Below are 24,802 nucleotides of genomic sequence, written 5' to 3' on the forward strand. Positions count from 1 at the left end.
ACCTCAGCCGTCTGGTAGCGTTAAACCCCCCACCTCAGCCGTCTGGTAGCGTTAAACCCTCAGCCGTCTGGTAGCGTTAAACCCCCCCACCTCAGCCGTCTGGTAGCGTTAAACCCCCCACCTCAGCCGTCTGGTAGCGTTAAACCCCCCACCTCAGCCGTCTAGTAGCGTTAAACCCCCCCACCTCAGCCGTCTGGTAGCGTTAAACCCCCCCACCTCAGCCGTCTGGTAGCGTTAAACCCCCCCACCTCAGCCGTCTGGTAGCGTTAAACCCCCCACCTCAGCCGTCTGGTAGCGTTAAACCCTCAGCCTTCTGGTAGCGTTAAACCCCCCCACCTCAGCCGTCTGGTAGCGTTAAACCCTCAGCCGTCTGGTAGCGTTAAACCCCCCACCTCAGCCGTCTGGTAGCGTTAAACCCCCCACCTCAGCCGTCTGGTAGCGTTAAACCCCCCACCTCAGCCGTCTGGTAGCGTTAAACCCCCCCACCTCAGCCGTCTAGTAGCGTTAAACCCCCCACCTCAGCCGTCTGGTAGCGTTAAACCCCCCCACCTCAGCCGTCTGGTAGCGTTAAACCCCCCCACCTCAGCCGTCTGGTAGCGTTAAACCCCCCCACCTCAGCCGTCTGGTAGCGTTAAACCCCCCCACCTCAGCCGTCTAGTAGCGTTAAACCCCCCACCTCAGCCGTCTGGTAGCGTTAAACCCCCCCACCTCAGCCGTCTGGTAGCGTTAAACCCCCCCACCTCAGCCGTCTGGTAGCGTTAAACCCCCCCACCTCAGCCGTCTGGTAGCGTTAAACCCCCCACCTCAGCCGTCTGGTAGCGTTAAACCCCCCACCTCAGCCGTCTGGTAGCGTTAAAACCCCCACCTCAGCCGTCTGGTAGCGTTAAACCCCCCCACCTCAGCCGTCTAGTAGCGTTAAACCCCCCACCTCAGCCGTCTGGTAGCGTTAAACCCCCCACCTCAGCCGTCTGGTAGCGTTAAACCCCCCCACCTCAGCCGTCTAGTAGCGTTAAACCCTCAGCCGTCTGGTAGCGTTAAACCCCCCACCTCAGCCGTCTGGTAGCGTTAAACCCCCCACCTCAGCCGTCTGGTAGCGTTAAACCCCCCACCTCAGCCGTCTGGTAGCGTTAAACCCCCCACCTCAGCCGTCTGGTAGCGTTAAACCCCCCACCTCAGCCGTCTGGTAGCGTTAAACCCCCCCACCTCAGCCGTCTGGTAGCGTTAAACCCCCCCACCTCAGCCGTCTGGTAGCGTTAAACCCCCCACCTCAGCCGTCTGGTAGCGTTAAACCCCCCACCTCAGCCGTCTGGTAGCGTTAAACCCCCCACCTCAGCCGTCTGGTAGCGTTAAACCCCCCCACCTCAGCCGTCTGGTAGCGTTAAACCCCCCCACCTCAGCCGTCTAGTAGCGTTAAACCCTCAGCCGTCTAGTAGCGTTAAACCCCCAACCTCAGCCGTCTAGTAGCGTTAAACCCCCCCACCTCAGCCGTCTGGTAGCGTTAAACCCCCCACCTCAGCCGTCTGGTAGCGTTAAACCCCCCACCTCAGCCGTCTGGTAGCGTTAAACCCCCCACCTCAGCCGTCTGGTAGCGTTAAACCCCCCACCTCAGCCGTCTGGTAGCGTTAAACCCCCCACCTCAGCCGTCTGGTAGCGTTAAACCCCCCACCTCAGCCGTCTGGTAGCGTTAAACCCCCCACCTCAGCCGTCTGGTAGCGTTAAACCCCCCACCTCAGCCGTCTGGTAGCGTTAAACCCCCCACCTCAGCCGTCTGGTAGCGTTAAACCCCCCCACCTCAGCCGTCTGGTAGCGTTAAACCCCCCCACCTCAGCCGTCTGGTAGCGTTAAACCCCCCACCTCAGCCGTCTGGTAGCGTTAAACCCCCCACCTCAGCCGTCTGGTAGCGTTAAACCCCCCACCTCAGCCGTCTGGTAGCGTTAAACCCCCCACCTCAGCCGTCTGGTAGCGTTAAACCCCCCCACCTCAGCCGTCTAGTAGCGTTAACCCCCCACCTCAGCCGTCTGGTAGCGTTAAACCCCCCCACCTCAGCCGTCTGGTAGCGTTAAACCCTCAGCCGTCTGGTAGCGTTAAACCCTCAGCCGTCTGGTAGCGTTAAACCCCCCCACCTCAGCCGTCTGGTAGCGTTAAACCCTCAGCCGTCTGGTAGCATTAAACCCCCCCACCTCAGCCGTCTAGTAGCGTTAAACCCCCCACCTCAGCCGTCTGGTAGCGTTAAACCCCCCCACCTCAGCCGTCTGGTAGCGTTAAACCCTCAGCCGTCTGGTAGCGTTAAACCCCCCCACCTCAGCCGTCTGGTAGCGTTAAACCCCCCACCTCAGCCGTCTAGTAGCGTTAAACCCCCCACCTCAGCCGTCTGGTAGCGTTAAACCCCCCACCTCAGCCGTCTAGTAGCGTTAAACCCCCCACCTCAGCCGTCTGGTAGCGTTAAACCCCCCACCTCAGCCGTCTGGTAGCGTTAAACCCCCCCACCTCAGCCGTCTGGTAGCGTTAAACCCCCCCACCTCAGCCGTCTGGTAGCGTTAAACCCCCCCACCTCAGCCGTCTGGTAGCGTTAAACCCCCCACCTCAGCCGTCTGGTAGCGTTAAACCCCCCACCTCAGCCGTCTGGTAGCGTTAAACCCCCCACCTCAGCCGTCTGGTAGCGTTAAACCCCCCACCTCAGCCGTCTGGTAGCGTTAAACCCCCCCACCTCAGCCGTCTAGTAGCGTTAAACCCCCCCACCTCAGCCGTCTGGTAGCGTTAAACCCTCAGCCGTCTGGTAGCGTTAAACCCCCCACCTCAGCCGTCTGGTAGCGTTAAACCCCCCACCTCAGCCGTCTGGTAGCGTTAAACCCCCCACCTCAGCCGTCTGGTAGCGTTAAACCCCCCACCTCAGCCGTCTGGTAGCGTTAAACCCCCCCACCTCAGCCGTCTGGTAGCGTTAAACCCCCCCACCTCAGCCGTCTGGTAGCGTTAAACCCCCCACCTCAGCCGTCTGGTAGCGTTAAACCCCCCACCTCAGCCGTCTGGTAGCGTTAAACCCCCCCACCTCAGCCGTCTAGTAGCGTTAAACCCCCCCACCTCAGTCGTCTGGTAGCGTTAAACCCCCCACCTCAGCCGTCTAGTAGCGTTAAACCCTCAGCCGTCTGGTAGCGTTAAACCCCCCACCTCAGCCGTCTAGTAGCGTTAAACCCTCAGCCGTCTGGTAGCGTTAAACCCCCCACCTCAGCCGTCTGGTAGCGTTAAACCCCCCCACCTCAGCCGTCTGGTAGCGTTAAACCCCCCACCTCAGCCGTCTGGTAGCGTTAAACCCCCCACCTCAGCCGTCTAGTAGCGTTAAACCCCCCACCTCAGCCGTCTGGTAGCGTTAACCCCCCCACCTCAGCCGTCTGGTAGCGTTAAACCCCCCACCTCAGCCGTCTGGTAGCGTTAAACCCCCCCACCTCAGCCGTCTGGTAGCGTTAAACCCCCCCACCTCAGCCGTCTGGTAGCGTTAAACCCCCCACCTCAGCCGTCTGGTAGCGTTAAACCCCCCCACCTCAGCCGTCTGGTAGCGTTAAACCCCCCACCTCAGCCGTCTAGTAGCGTTAAACCCCCCCACCTCAGCCGTCTGGTAGCGTTAAACCCCCCACCTCAGCCGTCTGGTAGCGTTAAACCCCCCCACCTCAGCCGTCTGGTAGCGTTAAACCCCCCCACCTCAGCCGTCTGGTAGCGTTAAACCCTCAGCCGTCTGGTAGCGTTAAACCCCCCCACCTCAGCCGTCTGGTAGCGTTAAACCCCCCCACCTCAGCCGTCTGGTAGCGTTAAACCCCCCCACCTCAGCCGTCTGGTAGCGTTAAACCCCCCCACCTCAGCCGTCTGGTAGCGTTAAACCCCCCCACCTCAGCCGTCTGGTAGCGTTAAACCCCCCCACCTCAGCCGTCTGGTAGCGTTAAACCCCCCCACCTCAGCCGTCTGGTAGCGTTAAACCCCCCCACCTCAGCCGTCTGGTAGCGTTAAACCCCCCCACCTCAGCCGTCTGGTAGCGTTAAACCCCCCCACCTCAGCCGTCTGGTAGCGTTAAACCCCCCCACCTCAGCCGTCTGGTAGCGTTAAACCCCCCCACCTCAGCCGTCTGGTAGCGTTAAACCCCCCCACCTCAGCCGTCTGGTAGCGTTAAACCCCCCACCTCAGCCGTCTGGTAGCGTTAAACCCCCCCACCTCAGCCGTCTGGTAGCGTTAAACCCCCCCACCTCAGCCGTCTGGTAGCGTTAAACCCCCCACCTCAGCCGTCTGGTAGCGTTAAACCCCCCCACCTCAGCCGTCTGGTAGCGTTAAACCCCCCACCTCAGCCGTCTAGTAGCGTTAAACCCCCCCACCTCAGCCGTCTGGTAGCGTTAAACCCCCCACCTCAGCCGTCTGGTAGCGTTAAACCCCCCCACCTCAGCCGTCTGGTAGCGTTAAACCCCCCCACCTCAGCCGTCTGGTAGCGTTAAACCCCCCCACCTCAGCCGTCTAGTAGAGTTAAACCCCCCCACCTCAGCCGTCTGGTAGCGTTAAACCCCCCCACCTCAGCCGTCTAGTAGCGTTAAACCCCCCCACCTCAGCCGTCTGGTAGCGTTAAACCCCCCCACCTCAGCCGTCTGGTAGCGTTAAACCCCCCCACCTCAGCCGTCTGGTAGCGTTAAACCCCCCCACCTCAGCCGTCTGGTAGCGTTAAACCCCCCACCTCAGCCGTCTGGTAGCGTTAAACCCCCCACCTCAGCCGTCTAGTAGCGTTAAACCCTCAGCCGTCTGGTAGCGTTAAACCCCCCACCTCAGCCGTCTGATAGCGTTAAACCCCCCACCTCAGCCGTCTGGTAGCGTTAAACCCTCAGCCGTCTGGTAGCGTTAAACCCCCCAACTCAGCCGTCTGATAGCGTTAAACCCCCCCACCTCAGCCGTCTGGTAGCGTTAAACCCCCCAACTCAGCCGTCTGATAGCGTTAAACCCCCCCACCTCAGCCATCAACAGTCCTGAACCTAGTTTACAGTCCATGGTGGCAGTAACAGTCCTGAACCTAGTTTACAGTCCATCGTGGCAGCAACAGTCCTGAACATAGTTTACAGTCCATGGTGGCAGTAACAGTCCTGAACCTAGTTTACAGTCCATGGTGGCAGTAACAGTCCTGAACCTAGTTTACAGTCCATGGTGGCAGTAACAGTCCTGAACCTAGTTTACAGTCCATGGTGGCAGTAACAGTCCTGAACCTAGTTTACAGTCCATGGTGGCAGTAACAGTCCTGAACCTAGTTTACAGTCCATGGTGGCAGTAACAGTCCTGAACCTAGTTTACAGTCCATGGTAACAGGGGTTACCCTAACCCTAGTTTACAGTCCATGGTAACAGGGGTTACCCTAACCCTAGTTTACAGTCCATGATAACAGGGGTTACCCTAACCCTAGTTTACAGTCCATGGTAACAGGGGTTACCCTAACCCTAGTTTACAGTCCATGGTAACAGGGGTTACCCTGACCCTAGTTTACAGTCCACGGTAACAGGGGTTACCCTGACCCTAGTTTACAGTCCACGGTAACAGGGGTTACCCTGACCCTAGTTTACAGTCCACGGTAACAGGGGTTACCCTGACCCTAGTTTACAGTCCACGGTAACAGGGGTTACCCTGACCCTAGTTTACAGTCCACGGTAACAGGGGTTACCCTGACCCTAGTTTACAGTCCACGGTAACAGGGGTTACCCTGACCCTAGTTTACAGTCCACGGTAACAGGGGTTACCCTGACCCTAGTTTACAGTCCACGGTAACAGGGGTTACCCTGACCCTAGTTTACAGTCCATGGTAACAGGGGTTACCCTAACCCTAGTTTACAGTCCATGGTAATAGGGGTTACCCTGACCCTAGTTTACAGTCCATGGTAACAGGGGTTACCCTAACCCTAGTTTACAGTCCATGGTAACAGGGGTTACCCTGACCCTAGTTTACAGTCCATGGTAACAGGGGTTACCCTGACCCTAGTTTACAGTCCATGGTAACAGGGGTTACCCTGACCCTAGTTTACAGTCCACGGTAACAGGGGTTACACTAACCCTAGTTTACAGTCCACGGTAACAGGGGTTACCCTAACCCTAGTTTACAGTCCATGGTAACAGGGGTTACCCTGACCCTAGTTTACAGTCCACGGTAACAGGGGTTACCCTAACCCTAGTTTACAGTCCACGGTAACAGGGGTTACCCTGACCCTAGTTTACAGTCCATGGTAACAGGGGTTACCCTAACCCTAGTTTACAGTCCATGGTAACAGGGGTTACCCTAACCCTAGTTTACAGTCCATGGTAACAGGGGTTACCCTAACCCTAGTTTACAGTCCATGGTAATAGGGGTTACCCTGACCCTAGGCAATTTGCTGAGAGTTAACACACAAATGCGTCATACTTGTCGTCCAGTATGTTGTGGTCCTGCTGGCTCCGGTCCAGACAGCTCTGTCTCTCTCTCAGCTCACCCAGAAGAGACGTCACCTGGGCCTTCAGCGCCTCGCCGTCCTTAGCCAGCTAAACAAACACCATAGACACAGCGAGAGTGAGTTGTTACTCAGACAGACACAGATGTTAGACAGACACAGAGAGAGAGAGAGAGCTGTTAGACACAGAGAGAGAGAGCTGTTAGACAGACACACAGAGAGAGAGAGAGCTGTTAGACACACAGAGAGAGAGAGAGAGAGAGAGAGCTGTTAGACACACAGAGAGAGAGAGAGAGAGAGAGAGAGCTGTTAGACACACACACAGAGAGAGAGAGAGCTGTTAGACACACAGAGAGAGAGAGAGCTGTTAGACACACAGAGAGAGAGAGAGCTGTTAGACACACAGAGAGAGAGAGAGCTGTTAGACACACAGAGAGAGAGAGAGCTGTTAGACACAGAGAGAGAGAGAGAGCTGTTAGACACACAGAGAGAGAGAGAGCTGTTAGACACACAGAGAGAGAGAGAGCTGTTAGACACACAGAGAGAGAGAGCTGTTAGACACACAGAGAGAGAGAGCTGTTAGACACACAGAGAGAGAGAGCTGTTAGACACACAGAGAGAGAGAGCTGTTAGACACACAGAGAGAGAGAGCTGTTAGACACACAGAGAGAGAGAGAGAGCTGTTAGACACACACAGAGAGAGAGAGCTGTTAGACACAGAGAGAGAGAGAGAGAGAGAGCTGTTAGACAGACACACAGAGAGAGAGCTGTTGGTCAGCGCATGCTCTGAGTACACGTCCTGGTAATCTGTCTGGCCCTGCGGCCTTGTGAATATTGACCTGTTTAAAGGTCTTACTCACATCGGATACGAAGAGCATGATCCCACAGTCGTCCTGAACAGCTGATGCTCTCATGCATGCTTCATTGTTGCTTGCCTCAAAGCGAGCATAGAAGTAATTTAGCTCATCTGGTAGGCTCGTGTCACTGGGCAGCTCACGGCTGGGCTTCACTTTGTAGTCTGTAATAGTTTGCAAGCCCTGCCACATCTGACGAGTGTCGGAAACGGTGAAGTACGATTCAATCTTAGTCCTATATTGATGCTTTTCCTGTTTGGTGGTTCGTCGGAGGGCGTAGTGAGATTTCTTATAAGCGTTTCCGATTAGTTTCCTGCTCCTTGAAAGCTGCAGCTCTACCCTTTAGCTCAGTGCGGCTGTTGTCTTTAATCTATGGCTTCTGGTTGTAATCTATGGCTTCTGGTTGGGGTATGTACGTCGTCATTGATGCACTTATTGATGAGGTGTACTCCTCAATGCCATCGGATGAATCCCGGCACATATTCCAGTCTGTGCAAAACAGTCCTGTAGTGTAGCATTTGCGTCATCTGACCACTTCCATATTGAGCGAGTCACTGGTGCTTCCTGCTTTAGTTTTTGCATGTAAGCAGGAATCAGGAGGATAGAATTATGGTCAGATTTGCCAAATGGAGGGCGAGCTTTGTACGAGTCTCTGTGTGTGGAGTAAAGGTGGTCCAGAGTTTTTTCCCCTCTGGTTGCACATTTAACATGCTGATAGAAATTAGGTTAAACTGATTTAAGTTTCCCTGCATTAAAGTCCCCGGCCACTAGGAGCACCGCTTCTGGATGAGCGCTTTCCTGTTTGCTTATGGCCGTATACAGCTCATTGAGTGTTGTCCTGTTTGCTTTGGGCGGTATACAGCTCATTGAGTGTGGTCCTGTTTGCTTTGGGCGGTATACAGCTCATTGAGTGTGGTCCTGTTTGCTTTGGGCGGTATACAGCTCATTGAGTGTGGTCCTGTCTGCTTATGGCCGTATACAGCTCATTGAGTGTTGTCCTGTCTGCTTATGGCCGTATACAGCTCATTGAGTGTTGTCCTGTCTGCTTATGGCGGTATACAGCTCATTGAGCGTTGTCCTGTTTGCTTATGGCCGTATACAGCTCATTGAGCGTTGTCCTGTCTGCTTATGGCCGTATACAGCTCATTGAGTGTTGTCCTGTCTGCTTATGGCCGTATACAGCTCATTGAGCGTTGTCCTGTCTGCTTATGGCCGTATACAGCTCATTGAGTGTTGTCCTGTCTGCTTATGGCCGTATACAGCTCATTGAGTGTTGTCCTGTCTGCTTATGGCCGTATACAGCTCATTGAGTGTTGTCCTGTCTGCTTATGGCCGTATACAGCTCATTGAGTGTTGTCCTGTCTGCTTATGGCCGTATACAGCTCATTGAGTGTTGTCCTGTTTGCTTATGGCCGTATACAGCTCATTGAGTGTTGTCCTGTCTGCTTATGGCCGTATACAGCTCATTGAGTGTTGTCCTGTCTGCTTATGGCCGTATACAGCTCATTGAGTGTTGTCCTGTTTGCTTATGGCCGTATACAGCTCATTGAGTGGAGTCCTGTCTACTTATGGCCGTATACAGCTCATTGAGTGGAGTCCTGTCTACAGCTCATTGAGTGGAGTCCTGTCTACTTATGGCCGTATACAGCTCATTGAGTGGAGTCCTGTCTACTTATGGCCGTATACAGCTCATTGAGTGGAGTCCTGTCTACTTATGGCCGTATACAGCTCATTGAGTGGAGTCCTGTCTACTTATGGCCGTATACAGCTCATTGAGTGGAGTCCTGTCTACTTATGGCCGTATACAGCTCATTGAGTGTTGTCCTGTCTGCTTATGGCCGTATACAGCTCATTGAGTGTGGTCCTGTCTGCTTATGGCCGTATACAGCTCATTGAGTGTGGTCCTGTCTGCTTATGGCCGTATACAGCTCATTGAGTGTTGTCCTGTCTGCTTATGGCCGTATACAGCTCATTGAGTGTTGTCCTGTCTGCTTATGGCCGTATACAGCTCATTGAGCGTTGTCCTGTCTGCTTATGGCCGTATACAGCTCATTGAGTGTTGTCCTGTCTGCTTATGGCCGTATACAGCTCATTGAGTGTTGTCCTGTCTGCTTATGGCCGTATACAGCTCATTGAGTGTTGTCCTGTCTACTTATGTCCGTATACAGCTCATTGAGTGTTGTCCTGTCTGCTTATGGCCGTATACAGCTCATTGAGTGTGGTCTTAGTGGCAGCATCGGTTTGTGGTGGTAAATAAGACAGCTATGAAGGCTTTTGACGAAGGCCGTGAGGCCGATACGTAAAGCTTATTAAAGATCAGTGATACTATCAAGAGCAGTGTGCGGTTTCCTTTTTCCTTCGTCTTGTTCAACTGTTACCATGGCACCCGCAAAGAAGATTGCTCAGATGTGCGAGTGCCTTTTTGAATTTTGAAATAAGACAGCTATGAAAAATATAGATGGAACCTCTCTTGGTAAATAGTGTGGTCTACAGCTTATCATACTCTACCTCAGGTGAGTAAAACCTTGAGACATTCTTAATATTAGATTTTGTGCACCAGCTGTTATTGACAAACAGACACGACCATCACCCATCGTCGTACCAGAGGCAGCTAGCTGTATGTTATCCGTGTCGTCATTCAGCCACAACTCAGTGAAACATAAGATATTACAGTTTTTAAATGTCCCGTTGGTAGGAGAGTCTCGAACGAAGCTCATCCAGTTTATTCTCCCATGATTGCACGGCCAATAGAACGGATGGTAGAGGCAGGTTACACACTCGCTTACGAGGCACCCGGACCTGCGTTCCCGCTCTTCTTCATGCGAATGACAGGGATTTGGGCCTGGTCCGGTATCAGCGGTAAATCCTTCACGTCCAACTCGTTAAAGATATAAAACCTTCATCCAGTTTGAGGTGAGTAATCGTTGTCCTGAAGCTCTTTTCGGTCATAAGAGACGGTGGCAGAAACATTATGTATAAAATAAGTTTAAAAAAAAATAAGTTACAAACAATGTGACAAAAAAACAAACAGAATAGCAGAGTTGGTTAGGAGCATGTAAAACGGCAGCCATCCCCCACTGGGCGCCATTCTCCTCCGGCGCCATCTGTGGCGAGTGCGGTGTGTGTGTGTGTAGTGAGTGATGTGTTGTGAGTGTTTGTGGATCAGGCGGTGTGTGTGTGTGTTTGTGGATAGGGCGGTGTGTGTGTGTGTGTGTACCTGGGCACAGTGTAGTGTAGTGTGTGTGTGTAGTGAGTGTAGTGTGTGTGTGTGTGTGTGTGTGTGTAGTGTGTGTGTGTACCTGGGCACAGTGTAGTGTAGTGTGTGTGTGTAGTGAGTGTAGTGTGTGTGTGTACCTGGGCACAGTGTAGTGTAGTGTGTGTGTGTAGTGAGTGTAGTGTGTGTGTGTGTGTGTACCTGGGCACAGTGTAGTGTAGTGTGTGTGTGTAGTGAGTGTAGTGTGTGTGTGTGTGTGTACCTGGGCACAGTGTAGTGTAGTGTGTGTGTGTAGTGAGTGTAGTGTGTGTGTGTGTGTGTGTGTGTGTGTGTGTGTAGTGTGTGTGTGTACCTGGGCACAGTGTAGTGTGTGTGTGTAGTGAGTGTAGTGTGTGTGTGTGTGTGTGTGTGTGTGTGTGTACCTGGGTACAGTGTAGTGTAGTGTGTGTGTGTAGTGAGTGTAGTGTGTGTGTGTGTGTGTGTACCTGGGCACAGTGTAGTGTAGTGTGTGTAGTGAGTGTAGTGTGTGTGTGTACCTGGGCACAGTGTAGTGTAGTGTGTGTGTGTAGTGAGTGTAGTGTGCGTGTGTACCTGGGCACAGTGTAGTGTAGTGTGTGTGTGTAGTGAGTGTAGTGTGTGTGTGTGTAGTGAGTGTAGTGTGTGTGTGTACCAGGGCACAGTGTAGTGTAGTGTGTGTGTGTAGTGAGTGTAGTGTAGTGTGTGTGTGTAGTGAGTGTAGTGTGTGTGTGTGTGTGTACCTGGGCACAGTGTAGTGTAGTGTGTGTGTGTAGTGAGTGTAATGTGTGTGTGTGTGTGTGTACCTGGGCACAGTGTAGTGTAGTGTGTGTGTGTAGTGAGTGTAGTGTGTGTGTGTGTACCTGGGCACAGTGTAGTGTAGTGTGTGTGTGTAGTGAGTGTAATGTGTGTGTGTGTGTGTGTACCTGGGCACAGTGTAGTGTAGTGTGTGTGTGTAGTGAGTGTAGTGTGTGTGTGTGTACCTGGGCACAGTGTAGTGTAGTGTGTGTGTGTAGTGTGTGTGTGTGTACCTGGGCACAGTCCTTGTCCTTCTGTTTAAGCAGCACTTCAGTTCTGTCTCTCTGAGCTGAAGTCTTCTGGAGGGTATCTAACTTCTCCTGCAGCTCTCTGTACCTACACACACACACACACCACACACACCACACACAGGTATTTAGTATTACAAGGCCAAATAGAGCGACACTAGACAGTTGTTACCTGCACTGTGTGGCTTGCAGCTGCTCTGTGAGTTTGGCCAGGTGGGAGCTGAGGAAACAGAAGAAAGAAAACATCAGCGCACACACACAAAGACACACACGTTGCAGGAAGTGATGAGGAAATGATGTCATACCTGTCAGATGGGGGCGGTGCATCGGAATGCTGAACCGTTTCCTCGGTAACACCACAGCTCTAAGGAACACAGGCATGTCATTTACCTTCCATTTGAATATTTTGATAAACATTTTAGTCCACCATTTCATTTAGTGGTATCCGGCGGTTACGTGTCTGAGCGGCAACAGAGGGCTCAGGAGAGGCGAAGGGTGAAACGTCGCTCCGCCAAAACACACTGCTCCGCCAAAACACACTGCTCCGCCAAAACACACTGCTCCGCCAAAACACACTGCTCCGCCAAAACACACTGCTCCGCCAAAACACACTGCTCCGCCAAAACACACTGCTCCGCCAAAACACACTGCTCCGCCAAAACACACTGCGTCTTATCACACTGCTCCGCCAAAACACACTGCTCCGCCAAAACACACTGCTCCGCCAAAACACACTGCTCCGCCAAAACACACTGCGTCTTATCACACTGCTCCGCCAAAACACACTGCTCCGCCAAAACACACTGCGTCATATCACACTGCTCCGCCAAAACACACTGCTCCGCCAAAACACACTGCTCCGCCAAAACACACTGCTCCGCCAAAACACACTGCTCCGCCAAAACACACTGCTCCGCCAAAACACACTGCGTCTTATCACACTGCTCCGCCAAAACACACTGCTCCGCCAAAACACACTGCTCCGCCAAAACACACTGCTCCGCCAAAACACACTGCGTCTTATCACACTGCTCCGCCAAAACACACTGCTCCGCCAAAACACACTGCTCCGCCAAAACACACTGCGTCTTATCACACTGCACCGCCAAAACACACTGCTCCGCCAAAACACACTGCTCCGCCAAAACACACTGCTCCGCCAAAACACACTGCGTCTTATCACACTGCTCCACCAAAACACACTGCGTCTTATCACACTGCTCCACCAAAACACACTGCGTCTTATCACACTGCACCGCCAAAACACACTGCGTCTTATCACACTGCTCCACCAAAACACACTGCGTCTTATCACACTGCTCCACCAAAACACACTGCGTCTTATCACACTGCTCCACCAAAACACACTGCGTCTTATCACACTGCTCCGCCAAAACACACTGCGTCTTATCACACTGCTCCGCCAAAACACACTGCGTCTTATCACACTGCTCCGCCAAAACACACTGCGTCTTATCACACTGCTCCGCCAAAACACACTGCGTCTTATCACACTGCTCCGCCAAAACACACTGCGTCTTATCACACTGCTCTGCCAAAACACACTGCTCCGCCAAAACACACTGCGTCTTATCACACTGCTCTGCCAAAACACACTGCGTCTTATCACACTGCTCCACCAAAACACACTGCGTCTTATCACACTGCTCTGCCAAAACACACTGCTCCGCCAAAACACACTACGTCTTATCACACTGCTCTGCCAAAACACACTGCATCTTAACACACTGCTCCGCCAAAACACACTGCGTCTTATCACACTGCTCTGCCAAAACACACTGCGTCTTATCACACTGCTCTGCCAAAACACACTGCGTCTTATCACACTGCTCTGCCAAAACACACTGCGTCTTATCACACTGCTCTGCCAAAACACACTGCTCCGCCAAAACACACTGCGTCTTATCACACTGCTCTGCCAAAACACACTGCATCTTATCACACTGCTCCGCCAAAACACACTGCGTCTTATCACACTGCTCCGCCAAAACACACTGCGTCTTATCACACTGCTCCGCCAAAACACACTGCGTCTTATCACACTGCTCCGCCAAAACACACTGCGTCTTATCACACTGCTCCGCCAAAACACACTGCGTCTTATCACACTGCTCCGCCAAAACACACTGCGTCTTATCACACTGCTCCGCCAAAACACACTGCGTCTTATCACACTGCTCCACCAAAACACACTGCGTCTTATCACACTGCTTCGCCAAAAACACACTGCGTCTTATCACACTGCTCCGCCAAAACACACTGCGTCTTATCACACTGCTCTGCCAAAACACACTGCGTCTTATCACAATGCTCTGCCAAAACACACTGCGTCTTATCACACTGCTCTGCCAAAACACACTGCGTCTTATCACACTGCTCTGCCAAAACACACTGCGTCTTATCACACTGCTCCGCCAAAACACACTGCGTCTTATCACACTGCTCCACCAAAACACACTGCGTCTTATCACACTGCTCTGCCAAAACACACTGCGTCTTATCACACTGCTCCGCCAAAACACACTGCGTCTTATCACACTGCTCTGCCAAAACACACTGCGTCTTATCACTGCTCCGCCAAAACACACTGCGTCTTATCACACTGCTCCGCCAAAACACACTGCATCTTATCACACTGCTCCGCCAAAACACACTGCGTCTTATCACACTGCGTCTTATCACACTGCTCCGCCAAAACACACTGCGTCTTATCACACTGCATCTTATCACACTGCTCTGCCAAAACACACTGCGTCTTATCACACTGCATCTTATCACACTGCTCCGCCAAAACACACTGCATCTTATCACACTGCTCCGCCAAAACACACTGCATCTTATCACACTGCTCCGCCAAAACACACTGCGTCTTATCACACTGCTCTGCCAAAACACACTGCATCTTATCACACTGCTCTGCCAAAACACACTGCGTCTTATCACACTGCTCCGCCAAAACACACTGCTCTCTAACCCAGGAGTCAGACAAACCAATGTCGGGAGGAACACCGTTCGCCGTGAAGTCAGCTTGAAGGAGCCCGCCCCGCCACAAGGAGTCGCTACAGAGCGCTGAGACTAGGAATCCCCTGCCGACCCCGCCCTTCCCCCGACGACCCCGCCCTCCCCACAGACGACCCCGCCCTCCCCACAGACGACCCCGCCCTCCCCACAGACGACCCCGCCCTCCCCACAGACGACCCCGCCCTCCCCACAGACGACCCCGCCCTCCCCACAGACGACCCCGCCCTCCCCACAGACGACCCCGCCCTCCCCACAGACGACCCCGCCCTCCCCACAGACGACCCCGCCCTCCCCACAGACGACCCCGCCCTCCCCACAGACGACCCCGCCCTCCCCACAGACGACCCCACGACGACCCCGCCCTCCCCACGTCGACCCCGCCCTCCCCACGACGACCCCGCCCTCCCCCCAACTCGGACGATGCTGGGCCAATTGTGAACGTCCCTTGGGATCTCCCGGTCACAACCAGGAATCGAACCAGGTTGTAGTGGCGTCCCTCTGCACTCGGGAGGACCAACCTTCTACTGTTGATTTTTACACAGAATGACCCTAACACACACACACACACACACACACACACACACACACACACACACACACACACACACACACACACACACACACACACACACACACACACACACACACACACACACACACACACACACACACACACACACACACACACACACACACACACACACACACACACACACACACACACACACACACACACACACACACACACACTCTCTCTACCTGCGCCTGAACCAGCTTGGATTCGAGTTGCTCAACTGAGCGACGAAGACAGTCTCTCTCCCGCTTTCCCTCCTCCACCTCTTTCTCCAGCTCTTCATTCCTCCTCCTCAGATCTCTCATCCCGTCTTCCAACTTCTCTTTGTGGCTCTTCAGCAGCTGGAGAAACCCGTTCCCTCCTTCTGAGGGCTATAGAGAGAGAGAAAGAGAAGGAGGGGGATAGAGACAGTGGATTCGATAGAAGCTTTGCGGACCAAAACAGAACACCAACTACAGTACACATCATCCACTCACAGTACAGTAACTAGTGTACTTTAACTGCACTACACACACCACCTACACTCAGTACACACACACCCCCTACACTCAGTACACACACACCCCCTACACTCAGTACACACACACACACACACCACCTACACTCAGTACACACACACACACACCACCTACACTCAGTACACACACACACACACACCACCTACACTCAGTACACACACACACACACACCACCTACACTCAGTACACACACACACACACACCACCTACACTCAGTACACACACACACACACACCACCTACACTCAGTACACACACACACACACACCACCTACACTCAGTACACACACACACACACACCACCTACACTCAGTACACACACACACACACACCACCTACACTCAGTACACACACACACACACACCACCTACACTCAGTACACACACACACACACCACCTACACTCAGTACACACACACACACACCACCTACACTCAGTACACACACACACACACCACCTACACTCAGTACACACACACACACACCACCTACACTCAGTACACACACACACACACCACCTACACTCAGTACACACACACACACACCACCTACACTCAGTACACACACACACACACACCACCTACACTCAGTACACACACACACACACCACCTACACTCAGTACACACACACACACACCACCTACACTCAGTACACACACACACACACCACCTACACTCAGTACACACACACACACACCACCTACACTCAGTACACACACACACACACCACCTACACTCAGTACACACACACACACACCACCTACACTCAGTACACACACACACACACCACCTACACTCAGTACACACACACACACACCACCTACACTCAGTACACACACACACACACCACCTACACTCAGTACACACACACACACACCACCTACACTCAGTACACACACACACACACCACCTACACTCAGTACACACACACACACACCACCTACACTCAGTACACACACACACACACCACCTACACTCAGTACACACACACACACACCACCTACACTCAGTACACACACACACACCACCTACACTCAGTACACACACACACACACCACCTACACTCAGTACACACACACACACACCACCTACACTCAGTACACACACACACACACCACCTACACTCAGTACACACACACACACACCACCTACACTCAGTACACACACCACCTACACTCAGTACACACACCACCTACACTCAGTACACACACCACCTACACTCAGTACACACACCAACTACACTCAGTACACACACCAACTACACTCAGTACACACACCAACTACACTCAGTACACACACCACCTACACTCAGTACACACACCACCTACACTCAGTACACACACCACCTACACTCAGTACACACACCACCTACACTCAGTACACACACCACCTACACTCAGTACACACACACACACACCACCTACACTCAGTACACACACACACACACCACCTACACTCAGTACACACACACACACACCACCTACACTCAGTACACACACACACACACCACCTACACTCAGTACACACACACACACACCACCTACACTCAGTACACACACACACACACCACCTACACTCAGTACACACACACACACACCACCTACACTCAGTACACACACACACACACCACCTACACTCAGTACACACACACACACACACCACCTACACTCAGTACACACACACACACACACCACCTACACTCAGTACACACACACACACACCACCTACACTCAGTACACACACACACACACCACCTACACTCAGTACACACACACACACACCACCTACACTCAGTACACACACACACACACCACCTACACTCAGTACACACACACACACACCACCTACACTCAGTACACACACACACACACCACCTACACTCAGTACACACACACACACCACCTACACTCAGTACACACACACACACCACCTACACTCAGTACACACACACACACCACCTACACTCAGTACACACACACACACCACCTACACTCAGTACACACACACACACCACCTACACTCAGTACACACACACACACCACCTACACTCAGTACACACACACACACCACCTACACTCAGTACACACACACACACCACCTACACTCAGTACACACACACACACCACCTACACTCAGTACACACACACACACCACCTACACTCAGTACACACACACACACCACCTACACTCAGTACACACACACACACACCACCTACACTCAGTACACACACACACACACCACCTACACTCAGTACACACACACACACACCACCTACACTCAGTACACACACACACACACCACCTACACTCAGTACACACACACACACACCACCTACACTCAGTACACACACACACACACCACCTACACTCAGTACACACACACACACACCACCTACACTCAGTACACACACACACACACCACCTACACTCAGTACACACACACACACACCACCTACACTCAGTACACACACACACACACCACCTACACTCAGTACACACACACACACACCACCTACACTCAGTACACACACACACACACCACCTACACTCAGTACACACACACACACCACCTACACTCAGTACACACACACACACCACCTACACTCAGTACACACACACACACCACCTACACTCAGTACACACACACACCACCTACACTCAGTACAAATACACACACCCCCTACACTCAGTACACACACACACACCCCCTACACTCAGTACACACACACACACCCCCTACACTCAGTACACACACACACACCCCCTACACTCAGTACACACACACACACCCCCTACACTCAGTACACACACACACACCCCCTACACTCAGTACACACACACACACCCCCTACACTCAGTACACACACACACACCCCCTACACTCAGTACACACACACACACCCCCTACACTCAGTACACACACACACACCCCCTACACTCAGTACACACACACCCCCTACACTCAGTACACACACACCCCCTACACTCAGTACACACACACCCCCTACACTCAGTACACACACACACACCCCCTACACTCAGTACACACACACACACCCCCTACACTCAGTACACACACACCCCCTACACTCAGTACACACACACCCCCTACACTCAGTACACACACACCCCCTACACTCAGTACACACACACACACCACCTACACTCAGTACACACACACACACCACCTACACTCAGTACACACACACACACCACCTACACTCAGTACACACACACCACCTACACTCAGTACACACACACCACCTACACTCAGTACACACACCACCTACACTCAGTACACACACCACCTACACTCAGTACACACACACCACCTACACTCAGTACACACACACCACCTACACTCAGTACACACACACACCACCTACACTCAGTACACACACACCACCTACACTCAGTACACACACACCACCTACACTCAGTACACACACACCACCTACACTCAGTACACACACACACCACCTACACTCAGTACACACACACACACCACCTACACTCAGTACACACACACACACCACCTACACTCAGTACACACACACACCACCTACACTCAGTACACACACACACCACCTACACTCAGTACACACACACACCACCTACACTCAGTACACACACACACCACCTACACTCAGTACACACACACACCACCTACACTCAGTACACTGTAGTAGTATAAACCTCCTCCATGTATATCTCACTAGGTCGGGATATTAAACCTCCTCCATGTATATCTCTCTAGGTCAGGATATTAAACCTCCTCCATGTATATCTCACTAGGTCAGGGTATTAAACCTCCATGTATATCTCACTAGGTCAGGGTATTAAACCTCCATGTATATCTCACTAGGTCAGGATATTAAACCTCCTCCATGTATATCTCACTAGGTCAGGGTATTAAACCTCCTCCATGTATATCTCACTAGGTCAGGATATTAAACCTCCTCCATGTATATCTCACTAGGTCAGGATATTAAACCTCCTCCATGTATATCTCACTAGGTCAAGATATTAAACCTCCTCCATGTATATCTCACTAGGTCAGGATATTAAACCTCCTCCATGTATATCTCACTAGGTCAGGATATTAAACCTCCTCCATGTATATCTCACTAGGTCAGGGTATTAAACCTCCTCCATGTATATCTCACTAGGTCAGGATATTAAACCTCCTCCATGTATATCTCACTAGGTCAGGATATTAAACCTCCTCCATGTATATCTCACTAGGTCAGGATATTAAACCTCCTCCATGTATATCTCACTAGGTCAGGATATTAAACCTCCTCCATGTATATCTCACTAGGTCAGGATATTAAACCTCCTCCATGTATATCTCACTAGATCAGGATATTAAACCTCCATGTATATCTCACTAGGTCAGGATATTAAACCTCCTCCATGTATATCTCACTAGGTCAGGATATTAAACCTCCTCCATGTATATCTCACTAGGTCAGGATATTAAACCTCCTCCATGTATATCTCACTAGGTCAGGGTATTAAACCTCCTCCATGTATATCTCACTAGGTCAGGGTATTAAACCTCCTCCATGTATATCTCACTAGGTCAGGGTATTAAACCTCCTCCATGTATATCTCACTAGGTCAGGATATTAAGTCTCCTCCATGTATAACTCACTAGGTTGGAATATTAAACCTCCTCCATGTATATCTCACTAGGTCAGGATATTAAACCTCCTCCATGTATATCTCACTAGGTCAGCATATTAAACCTCCTCCATGTATATCTCACTAGGTCAGGATATTAAACCTCCTCCATGTATATCTCACTAGGTCAGGGTATTAAACCTCCTCCATGTATATCTCACTAGGTCAGGATATTAAACCTCCTCCATGTATATCTCAGTAGGTCAAGATATTAAACCTCCTCCATGTATATCTCACTAGGTCAGGATATTAAACCTCCTCCATGTATATCTCACTAGGTCAAGATATTAAACCTCCTCCATGTATATCTCACTAGGTCAGGATATTAAACCTCCTCCATGTATATCTCACTAGGTCAGGATATTAAACCTCCTCCATGTATATCTCACTAGGTCAGGGTATTAAACCTCCTCCATGTATAACTCACTAGGTCAGGATATTAAGTCTCCTCCATGTATAACTCACTAGGTTGGAATATTAAACCTCCTCCATGTATATCTCACTAGATCAGGATATTAAACCTCCATGTATATCTCACTAGGTCAGGATATTAAACCTCCTCCATGTATATCTCACTAGATCAGGATATTAAACCTCCATGTATATCTCACTAGGTCAGGATATTAAACCTCCTCCATGTATATCTCACTAGGTCAGGATATTAAACCTCCTCCATGTATATCTCACTAGGTCAGGATATTAAACCTCCTCCATGTATATCTCACTAGGTCAGGATATTAAACCTCCTCCATGTATATCTCACTAGGTCAGGATATTAAACCTCCTCCATGTATATCTCACTAGGTCAGGATATTAAACCTCCTCCATGTATATCTCACTAGGTCAGGATATTAAACCTCCTCCATGTATATCTCACTAGGTCAGGATATTAAACCTCCTCCATGTATATCTCACTAGGTCAGGATATTAAACCTCCTCCATGTATATCTCACTAGGTCAGGATATTAAACCTCCTCCATTTATATCTCACTAGGTCAGGATATTAAACCTCCTCCATGTATATCTCAGTAGGTCAGGATATTAAACCTCCTCCATGTATATCTCACTAGGTCAGGGTATTAAACCTCCTCCATGTATATCTCACTAGGTCAGGACATTAAACCTCCTCCATGTATATCTCACTAGGTCAGGATATTAAACCTCCTCCATGTATATCTCACTAGGTCAGGATATTAAACCTCCTCCATGTATATCTCACTAGGTCAGGATATTAAACCTCCTCCATGTATATCTCACTAGGTCAGGATATTAAACCTCCTCCATGTATATCTCACTAGGTCAGGATATTAAACCTCCATGTATATCTCACTAGGTCAGGGGTATTAAACCTCCTCCATGTATATCTCACTAGGTCAGGATATTAAACCTCCTCCATGTATATCTCAGTAGGTCAAGATATTAAACCTCCTCCATGTATATCTCACTAGGTCAGGATATTAAACCTCCTCCATGTATATCTCACTAGGTCAAGATATTAAACCTCCTCCATGTATATCTCACTAGGTCAGGATATTAAACCTCCTCCATGTATATCTCACTAGGTCAGGATATTAAACCTCCTCCATGTATATCTCACTAGGTCAGGGTATTAAACCTCCTCCATGTATATCTCACTAGGTCAGGATATTAAGTCTCCTCCATGTATAACTCACTAGGTTGGAATATTAAACCTCCTCCATGTATATCTCACTAGATCAGGATATTAAACCTCCATGTATATCTCACTAGATCAGGATATTAAACCTCCATGTATATCTCACTAGGTCAGGATATTAAACCTCCTCCATGTATATCTCACTAGGTCAGGATATTAAACCTCCTCCATGTATATCTCAGTAGGTCAGGATATTAAACCTCCTCCATGTATATCTCACTAGGTCAGGATATTAAACCTCCTCCATGTATATCTCACCTGGTCAGGATATTAAACCTCCTCCATGTATATCTCACTAGGTCAGGATATTAAACCTCCTCCATGTATATCTCACTAGGTCAGGATATTAAACCTCCTCCATGTATATCTCACTAGGTCAGGATATTAAACCTCCTCCATGTATATCTCACTAGGTCAGGATATTAAACCTCCTCCATGTATATCTCACTAGGTCAGGATATTAAACCTCCTCCATGTATATCTCACTAGGTCAGGATATTAAGTCTCCTCCATGTATAACTCACTAGGTTGGAATATTAAACCTCCTCCATGTATATCTCACTAGATCAGGATATTAAACCTCCATGTATATCTCACTAGATCAGGATATTAAACCTCCTCCATGTATATCTCACTAGGTCAGGATATTAAACCTCCTCCATGTATATCTCACTAGGTCAGGATATTAAACCTCCTCCATGTATATCTCACTAGGTCAGGATATTAAACCTCCTCCATGTATATCTCAGTAGGTCAGGATATTAAACCTCCTCCATGTATATCTCACTAGGTCAGGGTATTAAACCTCCTCCATGTATATCTCACTAGGTCAGGATATTAAACCTCCTCCATGTATATCTCACTAGGTCAGGATATTAAACCTCCTCCATGTATATCTCACTAGGTCAGGATATTAAACCTCCATGTATATCTCACTAGGTCAGGGTATTAAACCTCCTCCATGTATATCTCACTAGGTCAGGGGTATTAAACCTCCTCCATGTATATCTCACTAGGTCAGGATATTAAACCTCCTCCATGTATATCTCACTAGGTCAGGATAATAAACCTCCTCCATGTATATCTCACTAGGTCAGGATAATAAACCTCCTCCATGTATATCTCACTAGGTCAGGATATTAAACCTCCTCCATGTATATCTCACTAGGTCAGGGTATTAAACCTCCTCCATGTATATCTCACTAGGTCAGGATATTAATCCTTCACAATGTATATCTCACTAGGTCAGGGTATTAAACCTCCTCCATGTATATCTCACTAGATCAGGATATTAAACCTCCTCCATGTATATCTCACTAGGTCAGGATATTAAACCTCCTCCATGTATATCTCACTAGGTCAGGATATTAAACCTCCTCCATGTATATCTCACTAGGTCAGGGTATTAAACCTCCTCCATGTATATCTCACTAGGTCAGGGTATTAAATCTATTCCATGTATATCTCACTAGGTCAGGATATTAAACCTCCTCCATGTATATCTCACTAGGTCAGGATATTAAACCTCCATGTATATCTCAGTAGGTCAGGATATTAAACCTCCATGTATATCTCAGTAGGTCAGGATATTAAACCTCCTCCATGTATATCTCACTAGGTCAGGATATTAAACCTCCTCCATGTATATCTCACTAGGTCAGGATATTAAACCTTCTCCATGTATATCTCACTAGGTCAGGATATTAAACCTCCTCCATGTATATCTCACTAGGTCAGGGTATTAAACCTCCTCCATGTATATCTCACTAGGTCAGGATATTAAACCTCCATGTATATCTCACTAGGTCAGGATATTAAACCTCCTCCATGTATATCTCACTAGGTCAGGATATTAAACCTCCTCCATGTATATCTGACTAGGTCAGGATATTAAACCTCCTCCATGTATATCTCACTAGGTCAGGATATTAAACCTCCTCCATGTATATCTCACTAGGTCAGGATATTAAACCTCCACCATGTATATCTCACTAGGTCAGGATATTAAACCTCCTCCATGTATATCTCACTAGGTCAGGGTATTAAACCTCCTCCATGTATATCTCACTAGGTCAGGATATTAAACCTCCATGTACATCTCACTAGGTCAGGATATTAAACCTCCTCCATGTATATCTCACTAGGTCAGGATATTAAACCTCCTCCATGTATATCTCACTAGGTCAGGATATTAAACCTCCTCCATGTATATCTGACTAGGTCAGGATATTAAACCTCCATGTATATCTGACTAGGTCAGGATATTAAACCTCCTCCATGTATATCTCACTAGGTCAGGATATTAAACCTCCTCCATGTATATCTGACTAGGTCAGGATATTAAACCTCCATGTATATCTGACTAGGTCAGGATATTAAACCTCCTCCATGTATATCTCACTAGGTCAGGATATTAAACCTCCTCCATGTATATCTCACTAGGTCAGGATATTAAACCTCCTCCATGTATATCTCACTAGGTCAGGATATTAAACCTCCTCCATGTATATCTCACTAGGTCAGGATATTAAACCTCCACCATGTATATCTCACTAGGTCAGGATATTAAACCTCCTCCATGTATATCTCACTAGGTCAGGGTATTAAACCTCCATGTATATCTCACTAGGTCAGGGTATTAAACCTCCTCCATGTATATCTCACTAGGTCAGGATATTAAACCTCCTCCATGTATATCTCACTAGGTCAGGATATTAAACCTCCTCCATGTATATCTCACTAGGTCAGG

The 24,802-nt window shown here is 49.8% G+C and overlaps 1 protein-coding gene across 4 annotated transcripts in view; it reads right to left on the reverse strand.

Moving 5' to 3' along the window:
* LOC129829429 (NF-kappa-B essential modulator-like) overlaps window positions 1–24,802 on the reverse strand; it is a 65,701-nt gene that overhangs the window by 27,175 nt on the left and 13,724 nt on the right. For all 4 annotated transcript variants that reach the window (XM_055891121.1, XM_055891122.1, XM_055891120.1 and 1 more), the window contains 5 exons: window positions 15,362–15,547; window positions 11,866–11,924; window positions 11,733–11,780; window positions 11,546–11,648; window positions 6,407–6,522 (listed from right to left, as the gene is read on the reverse strand). In XM_055891121.1, coding sequence (XP_055747096.1) covers window positions 6,407–6,522; window positions 11,546–11,648; window positions 11,733–11,780; window positions 11,866–11,924; window positions 15,362–15,547 — 512 coding nt within the window. The remainder of the gene's footprint in view (window positions 1–6,406; window positions 6,523–11,545; window positions 11,649–11,732; window positions 11,781–11,865; window positions 11,925–15,361; window positions 15,548–24,802) is intronic.

This window comes from Salvelinus fontinalis, chromosome 31 (genome assembly GCF_029448725.1).
Source record: "Salvelinus fontinalis isolate EN_2023a chromosome 31, ASM2944872v1, whole genome shotgun sequence".
NCBI classification, from domain to species: Eukaryota; Metazoa; Chordata; class Actinopteri; order Salmoniformes; family Salmonidae; genus Salvelinus; species Salvelinus fontinalis.